At 33.5% G+C, this 22,233-nt stretch overlaps 3 protein-coding genes across 12 annotated transcripts; 2 read left to right on the top strand and 1 right to left on the bottom strand.

The window, feature by feature from the left end:
• The first annotated feature begins 1,695 nt into the window (after positions 1–1,695).
• Positions 1,696–14,325, top strand: LOC107997982 (cGMP-specific 3',5'-cyclic phosphodiesterase). Of its 3 annotated transcripts, XM_017056953.3 has the most exons (13): positions 1,696–3,735; positions 5,078–5,306; positions 6,195–6,514; positions 7,190–7,423; positions 8,026–8,383; positions 8,545–8,714; positions 8,861–9,083; positions 9,276–9,350; positions 9,423–9,461; positions 9,951–10,232; positions 10,562–10,938; positions 11,311–11,747; positions 12,098–14,325. In XM_017056953.3, the coding sequence occupies exons 2-13, from the start codon at positions 5,256–5,258 to the stop codon at positions 12,724–12,726; spliced, it is 3,195 nt and encodes a 1,064-aa protein (XP_016912442.2). In that variant the 5' UTR covers positions 1,696–3,735; positions 5,078–5,255; the 3' UTR covers positions 12,727–14,325. The 3 variants fall into 3 exon arrangements, with proteins under 3 accessions (XP_016912442.2, XP_016912444.2, XP_061941601.1); XM_017056955.3 differs by lacking the exon at positions 5,078–5,306 and having other exon boundaries at positions 1,697–3,735; XM_062085617.1 differs by lacking the exons at positions 1,696–3,735; positions 5,078–5,306 and adding an exon at positions 5,309–5,438.
• LOC107997983 (golgin subfamily A member 7) lies at positions 12,082–18,614 on the bottom strand. 8 transcript variants are annotated; one of them, XR_009832840.1, is made up of 7 exons: positions 18,473–18,614; positions 17,971–18,135; positions 16,002–17,631; positions 14,982–15,117; positions 14,653–14,827; positions 12,902–13,055; positions 12,082–12,757 (listed from the first exon to the last, which is right to left on the bottom strand). XR_009832840.1 is itself a non-coding variant. In XM_017056956.3 (3 exons), the coding sequence occupies exons 1-3, from the start codon at positions 18,479–18,481 to the stop codon at positions 17,341–17,343; spliced, it is 465 nt and encodes a 154-aa protein (XP_016912445.1). In that variant the 5' UTR covers positions 18,482–18,614; the 3' UTR covers positions 12,082–17,340. The 8 variants fall into 8 exon arrangements, 1 of the variants encoding a protein (XP_016912445.1); XR_009832834.1 differs by having other exon boundaries at positions 12,082–14,827; XR_009832837.1 differs by having other exon boundaries at positions 12,082–12,406; positions 12,516–12,757; positions 12,902–17,631.
• A 209-nt stretch (positions 18,615–18,823) lies between these two features.
• LOC107997954 (cytoplasmic dynein 2 intermediate chain 2) lies at positions 18,824–21,874 on the top strand. The gene is made up of 9 exons (XM_017056907.3): positions 18,824–19,614; positions 19,682–19,766; positions 19,838–20,050; positions 20,130–20,364; positions 20,448–20,649; positions 20,713–20,912; positions 20,994–21,136; positions 21,249–21,451; positions 21,534–21,874. The coding sequence occupies exons 1-9, from the start codon at positions 19,556–19,558 to the stop codon at positions 21,601–21,603; spliced, it is 1,410 nt and encodes a 469-aa protein (XP_016912396.1). The 5' UTR covers positions 18,824–19,555; the 3' UTR covers positions 21,604–21,874.
• Positions 21,875–22,233: the final 359 nt, after the last annotated feature.

Consider the following 22,233-nt stretch of genomic DNA (forward strand, 5'->3'; position numbering starts at 1 on the left):
CGATTAGCAAAACGAAGGATGCACTATTGTTCACTGCATCACTATTCCACTAACTGTACGCGAATTTCGTCACGTATAGGGGACCGACCATGACCGTGTGGGCGTTCACACGTGGAAGAGAGACACGAGGATGGTGTTTATGGGGGGATGATTTGTGTTTGGCTTCGATTGAATGGGGGTGTTTGGGTTAAGGGATTAGAAGTTGGAGGGATGAAAACGGTTTAGTTAAGTGTCGTTGATATTTGTTCCTTTCATAGCCGGTAGTGGAATTAGATGAGGGAAAGAGGTGTCGCGATTTATTTTTATTGAGAAACGTGTTTTATGTTGATAACATTGCAGTAATCGGGATTAAATTTAGGGATTACGAGGGAGAGCGAAATTTTATTGAAAACGCGACGATAAAATACGTAAAAATTGCAATCTCGATGATTGGAAAGTGCATACTTTGGCAAATGTGTTTTATTCGAAGTCGTTCGTTATATGATTCTTTCCATATTTTTTATCGAATCAGGAAAAAATGGATTTTACACGATTATAAAAATCTATTAAAAAAAAAAAGGTTAAAACGAAACTGAATCAAATCAGTAGATATTTAAAATTACGTATATATCAAAGGAATTACATTTAATCTCTTTTGTTGATATTTTAAATTTATAAAAGTGTGCTTCAAGAGATAATAATTAACAAGAACGAAAAGTGCAATAATCACTATCATAAATATTATTGTGTAGTTCATTCGTAAAAAGAAAGAATTTTTTCGAAAAATATTCTTTTCATTTTCATAAATAAATATTTCTTTTTATCGGGAGTTAAATTCAAGAATTGGAATCCGACAGTTATTTCGTTTATCGTTGATAAAAACAACGTTTCCCCCAAGAATAATATTATTTTATAGAATATTCTTGTTCAAAGTGTTGTATGAACAGTGTTATTGCATTAGCTAAATCGTTGATAAAACCAAACTGTACTGTGTTTTGTCCGACCTAAGCACAGTATATTCTACTTAACCAATGCAGTTACAGTGACGTGCTGTACCATTCGGTATCGTTTACGAGAGCATCCGCAGATTTCCTGAGGCGCTTCACTCGTACGTTTGTTGTTCTTTTACGAAGAAAGAATCGAAATCGAAATTTCCTTCACCGAATTCATTCTCCTTAAATTATTATCAGATCAAAAATTCATTCCTCCCGAATAAACAAATAACAAATAAAAATCAAATATTAATCGTTTGGAAAAAATTTCTTTCTCAAAAACGCAAAATCAATCTCGAAGAAAAATAATACCAGCTACATACATCTCATTATCCCTCCACGATAATACCTTACCCGTAACAATTCTTTCCCTATAAATCTACCCAAAAAAAAAAAAAAACAGCATCAACTCTCCTCCTCCCCTCTCCTCCTTCCCTCACACATACACACACGCAATAATTTTCATCCAGTGCACACGCAAAAATCGTGCGGGCCGGAACAACACGAGACAATATCCTTCCACGAGACCTACATAATACCAACACGGGGACACGAGCTAACGGTTCCCCCACCCCAATACGATTACACTCGGAAGCCAGTGAAAAGACGATCCACGAACGAGCGTGTATACACGTACACGCAGCACAAGCGTTGCACGTGTACGTTGGCAGCGCATAGGGGAGAGAGAAATGCCGACTCGTCACGGAGAGACAGAGACTTGCACACGATGGAAGAAGATCGGTGGGAGAGTGGGGAGGGCCTGGCGCACCAGTTTCCGCGTTCCAGCGGCGCACAAGCGCGCCACGGCTCGCACACACACGTAACTCGCCACGAACACGAGCGAGACCCGTGTCTCACCAGGCTGGCTTCAGTAAGCTCGGAGCTTTCGAACGGTCCGGTCGCCTTCCCCGCGCTCCGTACCTCCTCGCCCCCTTTTGTCATCCACTCGCACGTACGTACGTACTATCGACATGTGCGTGACGAACAGCCAGCCAATCCTGATTCGCCGTTCATTCGCTGTATTCGCGTTGTAGCACGCGTTGTCGCGGAAGAAGACATATCCCGATTCCATCGTACAAAATATACAATTTTTAAAATATTCGAGTGAAAAGTTCGAGCTCGAGAGTTTACCAAGTTATCGCCGATGGATAAGATCGGGAGCGGATGGACCAGACTGACCGACCACGGTGCCTCTGTAACCCCTTTTAACCTATGCGTTAACCGACTCGGCTATTTCGATTATCGAGAATTGAGAAAAGAGGAGGAGGTCGAGTTTCTCGCTACGATTTTAACCGTGCTTGCCAAGCAATATAAATAGACGGACGCTGCTTGTGCGCGGCTTTTTTATATCCAGGATTCGATACATATATATATATATATATATATGAATGGATAAATAAATTATCGCGTGGAGCGATGTTTTTAAATCGGGTTAGAGAAGTTAATGGTGAATAGTTGGATGAAAGGGAGGACGGTGAGAGAGGGAGCGTGGCTTGGATAGATTGTCGCATTGGACGAGCTTAGTGTCGGGGCTGGTGGCACTGTTCCGGGAGCACCGGCGGCGGGATCATGAGGAGCAGCAGGACGAGCAGCGTGCACGGAACGAGGACCGCCTCGAGATCGATTCGAAGGCTGTGCGATCAGCTCGATTCTTATAACGGGAGGATAGCCAAGCGGAGGTCTGATCGAGCTTGATTTTCATTTCTTTTTTTCTTCTTCTTTTTCTTTTCTTTTTCGATCTCTCGCTTGCGAATCGATCGATCGGAAGGAAAATTAGCGAAATTAGCTAGTTCCAAGGAGATAAGCTTGATCTTGAAGGGGGACGTGGATGTGTTCTCTGTGAAATTTTTGAAGTGAAAGGGAAAGTGGTGTTGCGAGAGAGAGAGAGAGAGAAGAGGAAGGATTTAAATTTCCTTTAAACTTCCTTTTAATTTCATCGAGTCCTAAAAGCAACCATGTCCTTGATCGAGAAACGACTTCTTCTATCTCGTTGTCCAACTTTCCATCAATTTGGAAAAGAAAGATCGAGATGTTTGAACGTTTTTTAACCGCGTCTTTAGAGACGGTCTCGTGTAATCCATTAGACCAAGAGACCAAGATTTTATCGAGCCACGACCCGACGACTTTTATTGAGACGGCGGTCGATCAAAGTCTGACCAAACACGATACTCTCTACTTAAGTTTCAATACGTTCGAGGGGGAAGGTTGGCTAGCATTTCACCGACCACGAGGCTCGAGCTGTGTGTTCGAGGCAAGACCGTGGGAGGTTACAGCGAGACGATCTTGGAAGGAAAATTTTAATTTGAATATTCGCGTGGAACGTGTTGGGGAAAGTTACGAAACTCGGAGATTAAAGTAGCGAGTTTTCGTAATTTGAAATGTCTGAATCTGAAAACGGTACCCTCCAGGAAAATTTTAAAAGATAAAAAAAAAAAGCATCTGGAGCAATTTTGAAAATTTTCCCTCGTCCTCTAACAAATGATAATTAAATAAGCGAGAAGTTCTCCACCGTATTGGACGTATCCTGAATATACACGAGAACCGAATAACTTTGAGAGACTTTCGGAAGATCGTTGCGGCTGATTCTTGGACAAGTTATTATTAAGGATAGCGGATGGGTGGATGCACAAACGATTAACTCTCGGTCGAGTGGAGATCCAGGGATGCAGCAAAAGCTGCGGAGCGCATTTAAAGGACGCCATTGAAGAGGACTAACTCGGTCGAAGAGCGAGTCGGCGTGGCCTCTTCCATAATGTAACCTTAGGTTGGTGCATGTGAAACATCCTCCTCCCCCCAAACGCGCACGTGGCCTTTCCTTCGACGAAACAGGTTTTCATTTCATCATTCAAAACGTGATTTCTCTTCTTAACAATTAAAAAATCTTCGCCCCCTTTTTTATCCCCTCCAGAGGATCGATTCCTCAACGAGAAAAGAAGCGAAGTGAAAAGGTATGAAAATTTCACGCGCACCAATCTATCTATAACACGGAATCAGAGAGAAAAGGAAAGGAAAGAATGGAATTATTTCGTCCACAGACAGAATTTCCTTCTCTCGAGGAAAAATTCGATCGAACAGTTTGAAAAAAGAAAGAAAGTGTTAAGTTTCTTCGAGGAAAGGTATCGTTGGATAAGTCGAATTGGAGTGAAAGAACGAGGGATTCTATTCTGGCTGGGCAACTGGTGTTGCTTTCACGGTTGATCGGGGGATTAATTGGAAAAGGGTAGTGGACCAAAGTGGACGTCGATTTAACGGATCGCCGCTTCGTTGCAACCCGGTTATTTTCGGGCAAAGCAAACGTTGTTGAATATCGAGATCGCGCGGTTTCATAATTCAACGATTAGACGGGATGGATTTCCCGTGGGAGTAGTTCTCTTCGATCCCTGGGGAGAGGGGTGGGGAGGGAAGAGAGAGGGGTTACACAAGACGCGAGATGAAAGATCCTTGCAACGATCCTCTTTCGAAGCGATCTCGCACGAGTGAGCAAGACGAGGGGGGGAGAGACAGGGTTGAAAAATTTATTCAGGGGTGAAAATTTAACTTTTCGTTGAAAGGAACGAAGGAACGGTTTGCTTTGCAAGATTTTAAGTCGTGAAGTTGTTACATTCAACGCGTCGAATTATAATATTAATACTCGTGCAGTTGGATAAATCGATTGATCTTACATTGATCGTGAGTTGTACAATATACTCTATCCATAAAAATTGTGTTTCCATCGTTGCGTACGAAAAGAATATCTCAATAAGTATTCTCTTCGTCCTCCGTTTCGAAGAGGATACCATAATTACACAGCTAAAAACCCATTGCAATATTACCGAGAACGATTAATCGCTAATTTACAATCGCTTTCCCTCTCTCCATAAATTTCCACTCGTCCATTTTTTCCCCCCGAACGAAATTCACTTGAAACGAATTAAAATTCTCAAGAGAAAAAAATTTTTTCACTCCGTCTAAATAAACTGCCCACCAAAAAAAAAGGAAAAAAGAAACGGTTGATCGCACACAATCGCGCTTTTAATCGCCTTTCCTCCCCCTCCTCTCCCAAATTTCACAAGTGAATTTCACGAATACAGAATACGAAGGTGAAAGGTTGATTTCTGTGTGCGCAGAGAATCGGCGAGAAAGGCTCTCCGTGTATTTTGGACTCGAGAGCCCGTAAAGTTTTAACAAAAGCGAAGGGGTTACAATGCGAAGTGTCCTCTCACCTCGTTCTCCCGAGGGCACCGCGTGTTAGAGCAACTTGCACGCCGACGTGCTCCATGTTAATTAATTCAGACGTAAGATGATATGGAGTCTGAAGACGAAGTGGACGAAGAGCTGCCGGGGGTGAAAAAGGAGGTACGATAATCCCTCTAAGAAAAAAGAAAAGGAAAGAAAGAAAGAGAAGAGAAGAAAAGAGAAGAAAAGAAAGGGGAATAAATACGAAGAACGAAGGAGATATTTTAATTATTGGAGATCAATCTGTTGTTGGTAATTCGTTAAGAAGCGAGCAAGATATTGATTGTTGAATAAATATAAAATAATTTATCACTGAGGGATATCGAAAGTGGATTTTAAGTTTTTATAAAGTTTGAATAAAGAAATAATAATAATGATTTTTTTTCTCTCTCTCGATGTTAATATTTATTCATGTGGGGAGGGTTAGTTATTATACTATGTTATATTGAGATACAGGTAGAGAATTGTTGTCGAAACGAAATGCGAGGGATAAGATGTGTAAAAATGTCAGAGATTATTAAATTATCTCTTATATCAACTTTTTTTGTTTTGATCTCTACAATCAATATACAAATATAAGATACTTACCAAATAAATTACTTGCCTTTGTTTGCTCACTTTTAATTTTCATTTTTTTATTACTATTGTATTGTGTCAGGGGCGCCGAAAAAGATCTGGAGAAATCATAGAAAGAGATTAAAATAAAAATATTTAAGAAATCTTTAAAAGGAATTTCTTCTCATGCAATGTAATAACTAACATTAATAACATATTGTTTAATACAGGAAAAAATATATATTCACATTTGTTAACTCGATTACCAAACATCAGTTTTGTATCTAAAACAATGAAAAAAAAGTAAAGGAATCAAAATGAGAACAGGAATATAAATATAATATATAATTAATAATAATAATAATATTAATTAATTAGCAGTGAATAAGTTAAAAAAATGAATGATTGATGAATTGTCAGGAAAAAAAGAATAAAAAAATTATAAAAACACAGGTGAACCGGAACGACAATACAAGGAGGCTCGAGACGATGAAAATTTCAACGAAACCAATGTCCTCGAAGACGGTAGAGCGAAGCGAGTGCCAGTTGGTGCGCTCACCGAATCCAGAGGAACCGGAACTCGTCGTTCCGTACAGGAATCCTGGCAAAACGAAAACGCAAGAAGAATCAAAATTACCTTTAAGCATCAGCATCAAGACTGAGACGAAGGACAGTGAAATAGTGAAGTTATGTAGAAGCAAGAGGATCACTTGTCAGGACACCATACACGAGTACGACGAGGATGATGGACTCACTATGGAAAAAGTTGGAAGGTAAATAAAAATAGTTTGTTTTCATTCTGCAATTTCTTGTTACTACTGATATTAAAATTAGATCAATCATCAACGATTGTATCGTTATTTGGTTTTTTATTGTATACACGGCTTGAATAATTGTTTGAAATATAATTTTTGAATATAATCAACGTTACGTAAAAAATAGCAATTGAAACAGTTTTTGTGTGTCTACATAATCCTTGTTACATAATCTTTGATAAGGATTATTTTAAAAGTTGCGAATATTTTAAATATTTTAAATATTTTAAGGATGAAACAAGTTTGCACTATAAACTGAAATATTTATAAATCTTGGAAAACATATTCAGATGTTCTTAGTGTAAAAAAATAGTTTCTTTTTTTTCAATTTATATACAAAATAGAAATATATTGGCTACAAAGGTGTCAAGCAATATAAAGATATCCTCAAAAAGAAAAAGTTACTTAAAAAATAAACATTATATGATCCTGGATAAAAGAAATATCAACAAACACGTTCCAAAATTAAAATTACATTAAATTAGACTTCCTTATTTTGATATGTACAATTTTCCACGCGAAAAGAAAAAGAACAGGCTTGAACAATGATCAGAAACAATCTCAATTCCTTGCTTAATAAACAACATTATTATCCTCTATCATACACATATTAATTACAATTTTTCGAAAAAGATACCTCGAAGCGCATCCGGACGCTGCAGAGGCCTGGTTCCGTGAAAACGCGAGCCTCGAGCTTCGCCAAAGGCTTCAAGGTATGGCCGTGGTTCAAGCGAAATCACCGTTGAAAAATATACATCAGGAGGAGAATCTCCTGAGCAGAAGCAAACGTAACAGCGTCACATCTGATCTGTTCCAAAGCTGGCTGGCTTCCAGTTCGCCAGCCAAGCGCAGTAAAAGTCCCAGCAGGTAAATTACTTTTAAAAATCTTGGTAAAATTCGCATGGACTATAAATGTTTTATTAGAGATGTTACAGAGATGAACGACGATATTAATTTAATTGATAAGAAATGAATTTTCAATTAATGACGTGACATCAATCAATGAATACTGTTAAGAAGAATAAAGCTATTGCTTCTATCTGTGCATGAGTTTCTAAATTGCTGAAGAAAATCTATATATATATATATGTATTGAGGATGGAATTATTTTTCTTTTTATTTAATATTTTTTTTATTTTTCATTAAAATCTGATATTTCTATAAATTGTTGAAATAATTACACATGATATGTTCTGATATAATATTTCTTTAAGCATCAAAAAAAAAAATAAAAAAATAATTCATTTCCAATAAATTAGTTTATATTTTACATACGACTATATGGTATAAGTAAAAAATAATTAAATGGAATATATTTTTCAAATTTAAAATATATATATCGACGTCACGTCGGTATTTATAAAAAAAAAAAATTAAAATCAAATTAACTGGAAAATGAATAACAAATTTTGAAATGAAAAATTATATATGAACAAATCTCATAAAATCTCATCGTTCTATATCTCTAGGATGTATACCTCGTTGGTGGGACGAAGAGAAGAGCTCAACAGGTTGGATGAAAGTGATTTGTTCATGGAGTTGATCAGAGACGTGGCAAATGAATTGGACATCAATGTTCTCTGCCACAAAATTTTGGTAAACGTCGGCCTGCTTACACACGCCGATCGTGGAAGCCTTTTTTTGGCTAAAGGACCTTTGGAAGATAGATATTTGGTTGCAAAACTGTTCGATGTGACACAAGACACTGAATTGGAGGAAGCCATTCAAAAAGCGAAGAACGAAGAGATCAAGATTCCTTTTGGAGTTGGAATAGCCGGCTACGTGGCTCAAACTAAAGAAATCATCAACATCAAGGATGCGTACAAGGTTTGAAGAAACAAATTAAAAAGATAAAAGACACTGGGTTTACTTGTCCAAAACTAATTGATTCGTTAACCGATCAATATTAATTTTGGGCCAAATATAAAAAGTAGATAAAATTACGAAAGAAATGAAATAAATAGACATTCGAATGTTTCTTCCTTTAGGATCCAAGGTTCAATAGCTCCATTGACATGAGAACTGGCTACAAAACTACGCTAATTTTATCCATGCCTATCTGTAACTACGAAGGAGACGTGATTGGAGTTGCTCAAATTATAAATAAGACTAATGGTAGCAATGAGTTTACCGACAGGGACGTCGAGGTGTTCCAGAGGTTAGTAGACAACTAACCATTTGAAGAAACATTTTCTATCATAGTTTATAAATAGAATCTGTATCGAAGGTTATCGTCTAAGCTTAAAGAAATCTATTGCAAATTAAAAGTAGAGAAACCAAACAAATATATAAAATTAATTCCAGGTACTTAACGTTTTGCGGGATTGGGATACAAAATGCGCAATTATTCGAGCTCTCCGTGCAAGAATATCGCAGGAACCAGATTCTTCTAAACTTAGCCAGAAACATATTCGAAGAGCAGAACAATCTCGAGTGTCTGGTCACGAAGATCATGACTGAGGCGAAGGAACTTCTAAAGTGCGAAAGATGCGCCGTGTATCTTCTGGATCTTGACTGCGGCGAGGCAGTAAGTTCGTCATTTCGATCAACAACTTCAGACTAACGACTAAAATTAAAGAAGAAATTTATCGTTTCTAATTTGATCTGTACTTAAACTGGTATTAAATGGCAATAGAATGATAAAGCTGTGGAGGATTTCTCGAGCCCTTCTCGAAGGGTCGGCGAGGGACGTAATAAGAGATTCCAAGTTTCGTTTCAGGGACACCTCGAAAAAATCGTCGAACGGCCGGGAAAATCGATGCAAGAGAGCCGGAAACCGCTTTCGAGGAGAGAGGTGAGTGACACCGGCACGTGTTGCTCAAGTTCGTAAGTCTGATGATCTTTTTCTTCTTTCCTGGCGGCTCAGAGTAACAACATCGAGATGGAGGATATTTTCCAACAGCATGTAAGTACATTTCTGAAAAAATGTCAAATTGATTACCATGCATAATCCTACCTACCAATATTGTATTAGAAATATCTTAACTACAGAAAATTGAATTCCGTTTATATGAAGTTACAATAAGATTTATATAATTTCAGTTTAATCAATTATGAATTCTGTGAAGAAAGAAATATTTTCTCTAAACTTTTAATACAAGTATTACAAATATTGCAAAATATAATTTCTACTAGTAGCTTAATAAAGTAATTCTTAATTTATTCTAATTTTAATAATGAATTTATTTACAGTATTAACGAATTAAATTAATTAATTGATTGATGGAATTCGTTCACAAACAGAGTTCTACTGTATATAAGTAGAATTTAGATAGATCGACATAGGAAAAAAAATTTTATTAACGCCTTAAATTTTAATTTCGTATATACAACAGTACGATTTTTAATTTTTTAATTCATTTTACATCGAAATCCGCCTACGAATATTTCCCAGGCGACGAACGAAGGAAATAAATTCACCACGATCTTCGAGATGGACAACGAAACACAGAAAGCCAAAGTGTACAGACCTAGTGCAAGTGATTTGTCAAATCCATTGAGCCAAATTGCGAGATACGTCGCAGCTACGGGTCAAATTTTGAACATCGGTGACGTGACCACGTGGCTGAAGAAGGACGTCGTTCAGGCAGGAAGCGACCCTATCAAGAGCATTCTCTGCATGCCCATAGTCAACGGGCAGAGAAACGTGATCGGTGTCGCTCAATTAATCAACAAGGTTAAAATTCTTATGATGAAAACACGAGTTCCAATATCCCAAAACTCACCTTTTCGATCAATTATATTCTATTATTCTCAACCAAATTTTGATAATTTGAGTAGGCAATCCAAAATGGATCGTTTTAACGTTCGAAATCTTAAAACTGTGCATTACATTGATTTATTAATTTTGATGATGTAAGAACGATCAAACATCTAAAGTAAAATTTCAAAATTTTCTTATCACGCGTAATGAAGCTAGAACAGTGCACTTTGATGTTTCAAAACTCGATAATTCACAGAATAATTATAAATATACGCATCTAACATGTGCGAATCATTCAACAGGATAATGGAACATCGTTCACCGATTCCGACGTATCCATTTTCGAAGCTTTCGCCATTTTCTGCGGCCTTGGCATTCATAATACCCAAATGTACGAGTCAGCGTGCAAGCTGATGGCCAAACAAAAGGTTGCTCTCGAATGTCTGAGCTATCACGCGACGGCAAGCAACGACGACACGTTAAAATTAACCTCGGAACCGATACCGTCCGCGGAATCCTACAATCTGTACAGTTTCACATTTATCGACTTCGATTTGACCGATGAGGACACTTGTAGGGCTACCATCAGGATGTTCAAACAGTGCGATCTGATACAAAAATTTCATATCCCTTACGAAGTCCTATGCAGATGGATTCTCAGTGTAAAGAAGAATTACAGGTGAGAAATATACAATGAAAATATTTTTCAAAAACAGATACATCTAGCTTTCCTTATATAGTATGTAAAAAAAAGTCATGTAACGATTAATCTGATAATTAGAATAAACTAATATACAAAGAGTAACTTTAAAATATAGAAATACATATATTTGCTAAAAAAAAAAAGTTTTACAGAAGATACAAAAGAAAAGTTGTGCCTTGAAAAATTGTGAAAAATTATCCAATAAAATCTTTACTCTATTTTTATTAATTATTTTTTAAGTAATATTGTCAGCAACTACTTTGTGTCTTTTTTCTAATTTTTAAAAAATAATTCTGATATTTTGAATGATGCCCTGTACCGTGAAAACGTTATTCTTACTATTTTTAGGCCAGTCAAGTATCATAATTGGAGACACGCACTGAACGTTGCCCAGACCATGTTCGCCATGCTCAAAACCGGCAAGATGGAGCAGTTCATGACCGATCTTGAAATTCTTGGACTCTTGGTCGCCTGTTTGTGCCACGATTTGGACCATCGAGGAACCAATAACGCGTTTCAAATGAAGACGGAATCACCATTGGCCATTCTTTATTCGACCAGCACTATGGAACATCATCATTTCGATCAGTGCGTCATGATCCTGAATTCGGATAGCAATAACATCTTTCAGAGCTTGTCTATGGAGGATTATAGAAGAGTGATGAAGGTGGTCGAGAGTGCTATACTTTCCACGGATTTGGCGGTTTATTTCAAAAAGAAGAACAAGTTCATGGAACTGATTGACGAGGGCGAGTTCGATTGGCAGAGTGAAGAGAAGAAAGAACGTAAGATTAAAAAATTTTTGTATTATTTTATATCTTACATTTAATTTCAACCTAATTCTTTCTTCATTTCATATCAAATGTAACAGCTGTCTGCGTTTAATTATTTTTCTACAGTCAAACTAAATCTAATAAGTAACTTATATCTCGCTATTAAATCTAATAATTGATATACATCTATCCATTGATGTAAATCTGATACCTGTGTTTGTTGAATTCATATTATTTTACTTCCACGGCCATTTTCCTATACCAATAATAAAATGTTAAGAAAATATTTAACTTTACCTTTAGAAATAACTTAAACAGAAATTCGAATCTTTAAATTTTCCAAAAATTTTCTTTTTTTCCAGTATTATGCGGGATGATGATGACGGCCTGCGACGTGAGCGCCATAGCAAAGCCCTGGGAGGTGCAACACCGGGTGGCCAAGCTAGTCGCCGACGAATTCTTCGACCAGGGTGATCTGGAACGCCTCCAACTGAACCAACAACCAGTGGCCATGATGGATCGCGAGAGGAAGGACGAACTTCCTCAAATGCAAGTCGGTTTCATCGACGTGATATGTCTGCCCCTCTACAAAGTTCTCTCCGACACCTTTCCATGGATCATGCCGCTCTACGAGGGCACGATGGAGAACAGGCAACACTGGCAAGATCTAGCTGAAAAAGTCGAAATGGGTCTGACGTGGATAGATCGTGACACCATCGACGAACCAGTCGAAGAATTCATCTCCTATGAACCCAAAGACATCGAATTCACGGTAACAACCTTGAACTGCGTGGACAGAAAGGAAGCCCCTGAGAAATCCGCGTTAAGTAGGCTTATATCTCTGAGGAAGGGTGGCCCTACTCTAGGCAAAGATGTGAGGCACAGACTTAGCAGGCCGCTGTACGCGAGAAACGCTCCGGAGGACGCTGCCAAATCCAAGGCCCTGATTCCTGACAGGAAGAGTCGAAATAAATTGTGTTTGCTCATTTGACGGCTTACGTCCACCACACTTGAGAGCATACCTGAATGATAAAAAGGAAGATGAGAGATTTCTCATGGAGAAATTTGTTTGATTAGCATCTGATGCAAATGTGTTATTGCCTACTGGTTAGCTAACTTAATAGGTTATAACTAGTGTGATCAAACAGGTTGAAAAGGAGGATTACCTGTACTGTGAGATTCGTCAGGAAGATTTTACAGGATGTAAATTCATGGGGAGTACAATGACTGTACAGAGGAAAAATCTTCTGAATTGCAGCTCAGGATAATGAAATGAATACAAGGTGTGTGATTTATCTACTGTGATTGCTGTCCATCTGCCTAGAAAATCAAAAAAGTCAAGAAAGTGAAATCAAACGTTTGTTCGGATAAACGAAGATACATTTAAGGGTCACCGAGTCGAAGGCTGAAAGTTTGCAGATTTTAATCCCAAGACTGTCGTCGAGTCTTTAGAAAAAACACGTTAGACGAATAGTCGATGGCTAGTTAGTTAGACTGGCGATAAGTTAAGGCGACCTTTGTCGAATTTTACCGTGGGGGAGAGAAAGAGAAGAAAAAGGAAAGAGAAATTGAAAGAGAATAAGGTCTCAAACGATGGTGCACGGATTCAATTTTGACAATCTTTTTTGTATTACATCTCGATACGTTAATTAGGATAATCCGATGGATAAAACTGGTGAAAAGAATAAAATAAAATGGATATTCGAAATTTTTGAAAAAAAAAAGTACAGCCGAAAGATGGGCATTTTTATATATTAAAGAAAAAGGAAGAAGAAAAATAAAGAAAAATTTGATGCAAATTTATAAAAAAAAAAAAGAAAAAAAAAAAAGAGTATAAAACTCTTGGACTCTCGATGACACATCGTATTTCTATCCCACTCGTTTCCAAGATGACGCGTGGAATCAATCGACGACATTAACGAATGATAACCAAGGTAAATCAATGCCTATTAAATTAACGATTTCGTTGCATCATTCAAGCCAATCCAAAAATTGCGTCTCTGACGCAGAAAATGATCACGCGATCTCGCATTCTTGGAATTAAAAGATGTTATTTGCTATTTTGTTTCTCTTTTTTTTCTTTTTTTTTATTCCTCTTTTTCTCTTCTTCTTCCTTTACACGGATCTTTATAGAAATTGACGTATTCTTTTTTTTTTTTTCTATTTTTCTGTTATTTGATTAATATCCATAGAAGGAAAAGACGAGAAAAAAAATGCATAAAAAAATTCAAAGAATTTTTTGTTCGATTACTAATTTTTAACTTATTCACGATGAAGTATAATAATGGATAAAATTTTGTCATGAATAGCAATGGCATTTTACAAAAACAGGTATTTTCTTGGTGAAACAAGAAGACACAAGCGAGATACGTGATATAAATAGATACTATGTACAAGAATCAATTAATATTCAAGATAATTCGAGAGTGCTGTGTTTAAAAAAAAAAAAAAAAAACGAACATGAGAATCCATTGTAACAAGAGTGAAACTGGTTTCTAGTCTTTTGATATAGCTACTATGTATGAAAATATGCCTGTCAAAGACTATCGCACACGACTAAATAAAATCTGAATGTGCTCAAAACGTTAAATAATTGAACTATTTTTTTCTTCTTCTTTTCTTTTTCTCTTTTTCCCTTTTTTCTTTTTTTTCTCTTTTTTTTTTTTCTATATTCCTATATCCTGAGAGAAACAGAAAATTTTTTAAATATTTTAAGGATTAAATTAAAAAAATCAAATTACAAAACAAATATATTAAATTCTAATAAAATAGGAGTATTATTAAATTTATAACATTCATACTTAACATTCACACACTTTCTGATGAATGAAAATTTCACTTTTTTTTTCTTTTTTTCAATTTCAACTTGCATTTTTAATCTTCGGTGATTAAATCATAGATCGTAAATAACACTCACAAAATAAAAATGTCCATTTTCATAAACGATTCACTAGTGATCCAGACGAAATTTTCATTTTCCTTTGATGAATTTTATATTCATAGATTATCGATAATCCATCGAAAAACTTTGCATTTTCACTATTATGGCTATATTCACTAATGATCCATGAAGAAAGTTTCATCTTCGAAGACTGCAATTGTAATAGATCATCAATGATTCACAAAAGAATTTTCATCTTCAACGATTATTATTGTGGGCCAACAGCGGTTGAAAAATCTCATTCTCGATTATATTATTTCGATTCGCCGATGACCCACAACAACGTAAAATTAGATTAAAATCACCTTTATTCAATTTCGAAGAGTAGTTCCTTTAGCTCCGTGATTTTTTACGCAGCTTTTTATTATTAAAACATTTAGAAATTACACTCGAACGACGGTGTCCTTTACACAGTAACGAATCATCAAACGTTTTTTGGTCCTACAATTAAATTAAGTATAACAAACAATTTTCTTTTATCCCTTCCCTATTCATCGTTCTTTCGATATTCCGTGTGTTGACGATTAATTCTCTATTTACAACATTATGCAATATTCGATTGCATAAGAAAAAAGAAAGAAAGAGGAGCCTGACACACGTAACACTACGACACTGTTCGACAATTATCTTTTTTTTTTTCTTTTTTCTTTTTTTTTCAAGAGAGGAAAATGTGTTATGCGTGAAATTGAAATTTTCAATCTCCATTCGTTCACTTAATAAAACACAAACAAAAGTAAATGTCGAGGCAGTGGCGCGGCTATTTGGCAAGACTCTTTCGTTTTATCGTAATGTAGAGCAGGCTCCATTTATGATCATCGTGACCAAGGACAAAAACGAATTACCTTAGACGTAGTAAAAAAAATGGATCTTTCCTCTCTTTATCACGCAGATAAATAATATCTTGACATTCATACACAGCTGTTGAAACGTCTGACGTGAAAAAAAAAAAGAGAAGAAAGGAAAAGGAGAAGAGAAAGAAAGATATTCAACGTCGTAAAGAAGAAAAGTTTCGTGGCTTGTCGATTGAGATCAATATCATTCCCTTAAAACGAATACACAAATGGAAAATGATCCATGAGAAAATCAAGCGCACGGTTGCAAAGAATATAATCTTTGAGAAGAAAATTCCTTAAGTCTCACGCGGTTCGTAGAAAAATATAAAATAAAAAAGGATCACGCATACGATGTAATATAATTATGTACAAAACTAGCACCTATACATCGAAAAGGTGCATGAACACGCACGTTTCATCCTTGATCACAATGTTCTCGCACCGTCACATTGATTCACATAATACAATATAATCTACATTTTTAATAATCACCTCTTCAACAATTCTTTAATTCCTTATTCCTTACTCTCTTCTTTATCTTCTTTTTTTCTCTCTCTCTTCCTCTTTTTTCCTTTTCTTTCCGTTTTCTTTTCTTTTCTTTTTTTTCTTTTTTTTTTTTGTATAATTTTTTTCCTTTAGCCAATCCAACGGAGATTTCTCAACGTAAATACTTTGTGCCAGTAAATTTCCATTTAATTCGATCGATCAATTGTTCCAATGAGGTGTTCACGGCAAGTAAATCTCCCTGGGGATCGTGACGATGTGTATTCATAGGTATAATATGAATCAAATTCACGAGATATGGTTGTGGAACAGAAGCATCGTGGAAGATACAACGCGGAGAATAGTAGTTTAAGCTTAACGAAGTTCAACGAAGCGTTCGAAACTTATATTGACGCGGATAAATGTTTTTCAGTACTTGACGATGATGATGAATCAAATTCGAGACCAAATTAAAAATTCCGATAATGTTTAATCGGAAATGGAACTCCAATTTGACTCACATATGTCGTCTATTAAATGCAGATGACGATAAAGTCTTTAAACGAACGGTAAAAAACTTTTTTAAACGTTTACTCGATGTACAAAAGAACCTGAGTGTGTATAAAATCTATATATATATATATACATATATATACATATATAAAGTTTCTAATTTCCATTTTTAATGGATAAAACGTGTAGCTGTTCTCGATAAATACGCGCTCAGATTCTTCTTATCGATCGTTTACACTGGTATACTTATATGCATTAGAAAATTGAACTTATATAAAACATGGCGTTGGTACGCGTCCACGATTTGTCCGAACTCAGTACGTGGACAATATAGATACAATAGATATAGTTTTAATTGATCAAAAAACATACATGCAAAGAAAAAGTAATCGTGTTCTTATTTGCAGGAAAATTTTGTGAAAGTGTACTTTTTTTCTTTTTACATCATTATTTCACGATTAAAAATTGTAAATGAAATTTCTTATAATTCCACCATATGGAATTAAGAGAAAAGATTATTAAGAAAAAAATTCACTGATCCTTTTCCAAATATATTATATCAAATAAGTCAATTTTTATTCTTAATATTTAATAAAGAGACCATTGCATGTATGTTTACACAGCTATTCACTGTAAATATAAACCATTTTCTTGTTTTACTCTGTGAATCTCTATAAAATTCACATTACACAAACTAAATTGTAAAATAGGATCAGAGATTGAACAAAATTTATGTCCAGAGACACTCATCAGCTCATATAGGTTTTGCAATCCTAGCAAAGTGGCAGAAGTGCGTGGATCACATAAAGAATTCTCTGGATCGGCTAATGTGCAGTCACGATGCAGGTCTATCCAGTATTGAAATTTCTATTAGCCTAAGACCACGCATTGCTGGATCTGTTAATAACAGACCACGTGGTTTATAGACTCTGTCATTTTGTTCACAAACAAATTTTGCCACTTTTCTTAAACACTTTTCATAATGAGTCTCTGTGCATATATAAATTAGATAACCAGTGAGGCATGCCAGGCAACCTTCGCAGTATGTAGAACAACTGGCACGTTCAGCTTCTGCGAAGTAGTTGTTCAACTGATTGATTGTATACTCGAACGACTGTCTGTCCAGCTAAATTGAAAAATAAGATAGCAAAAATATATCCAATAAATATAAATCGATAAATTAATTCATTCACTGCCTAATTCACTCATAAAAAATTAAATCGATAAAATGAATATTATATATTATTGTTTCTGCAACTCTTGATCCTATAATATATGTAAATAAATTAATAAGAATAAGATATATAAGAAAATTCTGTATATTTAACCACAGAAATAATGTCAGAAATAGAAATATTTCATTAACAACTATAATTAAACAGAAAAAATCAAATATGTTTATATTTTCCAATGATTTGTTTTATAAATAAAAAAAAAAAGATAAATAGATTTTTTTAATACATACTCTACTCTCCAATTCCGGAGGAAATTGCGTTTGAAACTTAACAACAGTGCCTTCACTATAGTCACGTTGTATAAAAATTTTCTGACAACTCGGAGGAGGCCCCCCACCTGCTTGTCCTCGACCAGCTGACATGTCCTCCAGGGGTGTAAGGGCAGCGTGATTGCCCTATAAACCAAATCCAATAAATATTTTATTAAATTTTCTACAAATCAACTTAAAATTAGCATTGTAACTCTTTCTCTTACATTTCTTTCTTTTATTTTATCTGATTTCGAACATGGTCCATGTATATAACCACAAAACCGCACCCAACTATTATATTCAAAATTGTTTATCATGAATCCGTCTGTTATTAATCATATGATAAAAAAATTCGAAATGACAATATTCGAATTCAAAACAAATGGAATATCAAAAAAAATGACGAAACAAGAATATACCGCAGACAGACCAATAGTAAAAGAAAGAAAGAAAAACCGAGGTAAAAGATGCATAAACTTACCAATGGCATTTTAAGCTTCGTCTTGGCGATTTGATAGAACAGGTTCGTCGAAAATTAACTTCGACTTGTTAGTCGAACGTAAAACGAAAGGGTAAAACACGACTGAACACTAAATGCTGAATTTTTCTTGAAAAACCACAGAGGACAGTACTTTGACTGATGGACTACGACACGATACCACCGCCATGAAATGTACGTGCGCAATGTATGAAATTGAAATATACAATTTACTGAATAACTATAATATATTTCTAAAATTTGTCAATTATTTAATTATCTTTTATTAACATCAAATATTTTAAACGTAATTACAATTAATATTATCTAATGTTTTTATTTTTTTTAATTTATTATTTTCAATTATAGTTAATGATTTTTCATGTATTTTAATTATTTTTAATATTTAATATTCATAATTTTATATATTTTTTTTTAAACTTTTAGACTTAAATTTTTTTAAATCTAAATTTATTAAAAATTATTGAAATATAGCAGGATGTGCAAATAAATATCACATATTCAAATAATATATATTCAAATAATATATTCAAATTTTTCGATTTCTAAAATAATTTTCCGATTTTTGTAATTTTTAACGCATGAAATTTAAGCTTAGAAATAATTTGAAACTAATTTAAAACTAATTTAAATTAAATATTTCCTATTTTATAATTATAAGTAATTTTCGAAAATTATACAATTTATAGACATTAAAACACCATCTAGCGATGAACAGATCAAACTATTGTCTATTAGCAAAATAAAATCCAAAATTCTTGCTATTAAATTAAATTTTTTAATTTTTAGAAATTAAAAACATAGTTTTTCAATAATAATTTAAAACAAACTTTATTTAAATATTTTTATTAATATTTTACATATATGTAAATTTGTTTGCCATATCAATTTTTAATAATAATAGTTACATTTAGATGGCGTTGTAATGTCCATCAACTAATTTATATTTATAAATTTATGTATCTTAAATGTAAATTTATCGAATAAAATTTTACTGAAACTTGATTAGCTATTTATATTTTTTAATCAACAGTTTTATTAAAAATTTGAAACTTGAGAATAATAATGTTCACTAATCGGTCTCTTGAAGCCGTGAGTTTCAATTCACAATTATCTACTACAAAGTATGTATATAAATATATTTATATTTTTAAGTAAATTCATAATTTTTTCATCATTTAATATTTTTAGATCACAACAATCTACGAATGTTCAAACAACAGAAATTGTTTATGATCAGAATTCTGTACAAACAATCGAAACAAGAAACGTTGAGGTACATTTATAAATAAATTTTAATATTTATATAAAAATAAAATTTGACTTTTTTAATTTCATATTTTTTAGACTCAAACCATATCTGAAGAAAAAAAAAAGCCAGAAATAAACTATGAAAGATTGGCCCAGTTTTTAAATCGGGTTACACCAAGTATATTAGAGGCATTGGATGAATCTTATGGAACCAATGCATTTGAAGATTATGAACCAAAAACTTCAGAAGATTCATTCACAAGTACACAAATTTTGCAAAAAATTAATAGTATTGAAGCAAATTCTCAGGTATTCATTATCTTTTAAGATTATTATTTTTGTTTATTATCATTAAAATCCTGATGTTACTATTTCAAAATATTTTTAGATGAAAGTAAGTGATATGAGTTGGAGTATTGGAGGAGGAACATTAGCTGTATCTTATGGTATTCCTTATCATCAAGCATGGTGTGATCATTTATCCAAAATACAATTATATAATCAAATGAAAGAGGGCCATTTCACAGATAATCCAAATAAAACATTAGAAACTAATGCCTGTGTAACAACATTGGTTTATCATCCAACTGAACCATCCATTATAGCAATTGGTTTATTCAATGGTAATTTGTAAAATTTTCATATATAAATAAATGTACATATTTATAAAGTAAAAAAAATTATTGTCAATATTATTTGTACAAAGGTGATGTTCTTGTATGGAATTTAAAGGATGATACATCAATTGCACCAATAACAATTTGTACTCATGGGGATTGTGTATCTCAAGTATATTGGAAAGGAAGAACTATAAATGATGTATCACTGTTGGTGAGTTCCAGCAAAGATGGATATATTTTTATTCATAAGATGATGGCCAATTTTACAATTGCTCGCATTTATAAACGGTAATTTCTTTAAAATTTCTATGTTAATATATTTCTAAAAGCATAAGGATATTATTTTTTTAGATTAAAAATAGCCAAAGAACATAATCCAATAGAAAACTCAAGACCACGTAGTGCAGGTGGAACACGCGAACGCGCAATAGAATCTGGATTATGCATTACCACTTTTGATTTTTCATCCAGAGATCCAATATTTTTTATTGTGGGTACCTTATGTGGTGGAATTTATAAATGTAGTTTAGATCGTGTCGTTCCTATCGAAAGTATGAATTTTTCTGAAATGAATTTATTGAATTATTAAAAACTATATCCATATTAGAATCAATCATTTTTTTTTATTTTAGATGATGAAACTTTAATAGATCCTGTAATAGATGAATATGAAAGGCATGAAGGTAGCATTACATGTATTAAATATTCTCCAATACGTAATCTTTTCGTTTCTGCTAGCACAGACAAAGAAATTCGTATATATGATTTTGAAGAGGTAATAATTTTTTTATGTATATTTTTTTTTTTACATATAATTATATATTAAATTTATAATTGTAAAATATAATGTAAATATTAAATGCTATAATAAAAATTTACATATCTAGCATACAAGTCTGCAGTCAATTCCTTGTGAAAATACAATCATAGGTTTAACTTGGATGATTGGAAATCAAGATATATTGGCAACTTATGGCGCTAGTTCGAAAATTATATTGTACAATGTTACAGATGGTACAATCATAACAAATGTTAATTTGGAAACAATTGATAGAGAAAACACTAGTTGCTTACGCGTGAATTTAAAAAGGTAAATATTAATATACTATATACTATAATAATATTAGTATATATTTGAGCAAATTTATTAATCTCTTATTTGTTACATATAGAGATATAGTGGCTATTGGAGATACACAAGGAAATATAGAGATCTGGAAAATCCCAAGACAATTATTGTAAATATAATGTATACATTAACTTTTTTCATTTAAATATTATTACTAATATTATTATCTTATAATCCGCTTAGAAATATGTATTTATTATATAATAAAATCTATTACTTTTATACAACAAAACAAATATTCTTAAAATATATTGATTATTCTTTTAATTTTTCTTATTAAATGTAATAATATTTGCAAAATTAGATTAGCTAGCATAGATTATTATATTATTTCATTATTTAAATATTGTAATATGTTTCAAAATAAATTTCTTTGTATAAAAATAGCTTGATAAATTCATTGCGAAAATATATGAAAATAATAGTTGTTTGTAGTCTTGGCACATAGTTCAGACAAAAAGATATATGTAAAATATTATTCATTCAAAATAAAATTAAAATACTAAATTTATCACAACCTAACCTAATCAATTTTTATTTATACTATTATATAATACTAAATTTAATACAATACTAAATTTATCACGTTAAGAACCTAACTTAATCAATTTTTATTTTTATTTATTATATATAATAATTTTTAAATATTAATATATACATATACATATATATACATACCTTTAATGCAATTTCACAAAAATAAAAAATCATTTTAATATAAAAAATAAAAAAAGGATTAAATA

Source organism: Apis cerana, linkage group LG15 (genome assembly GCF_029169275.1).
Source record: "Apis cerana isolate GH-2021 linkage group LG15, AcerK_1.0, whole genome shotgun sequence".
NCBI classification, from domain to species: Eukaryota; Metazoa; Arthropoda; class Insecta; order Hymenoptera; family Apidae; genus Apis; species Apis cerana.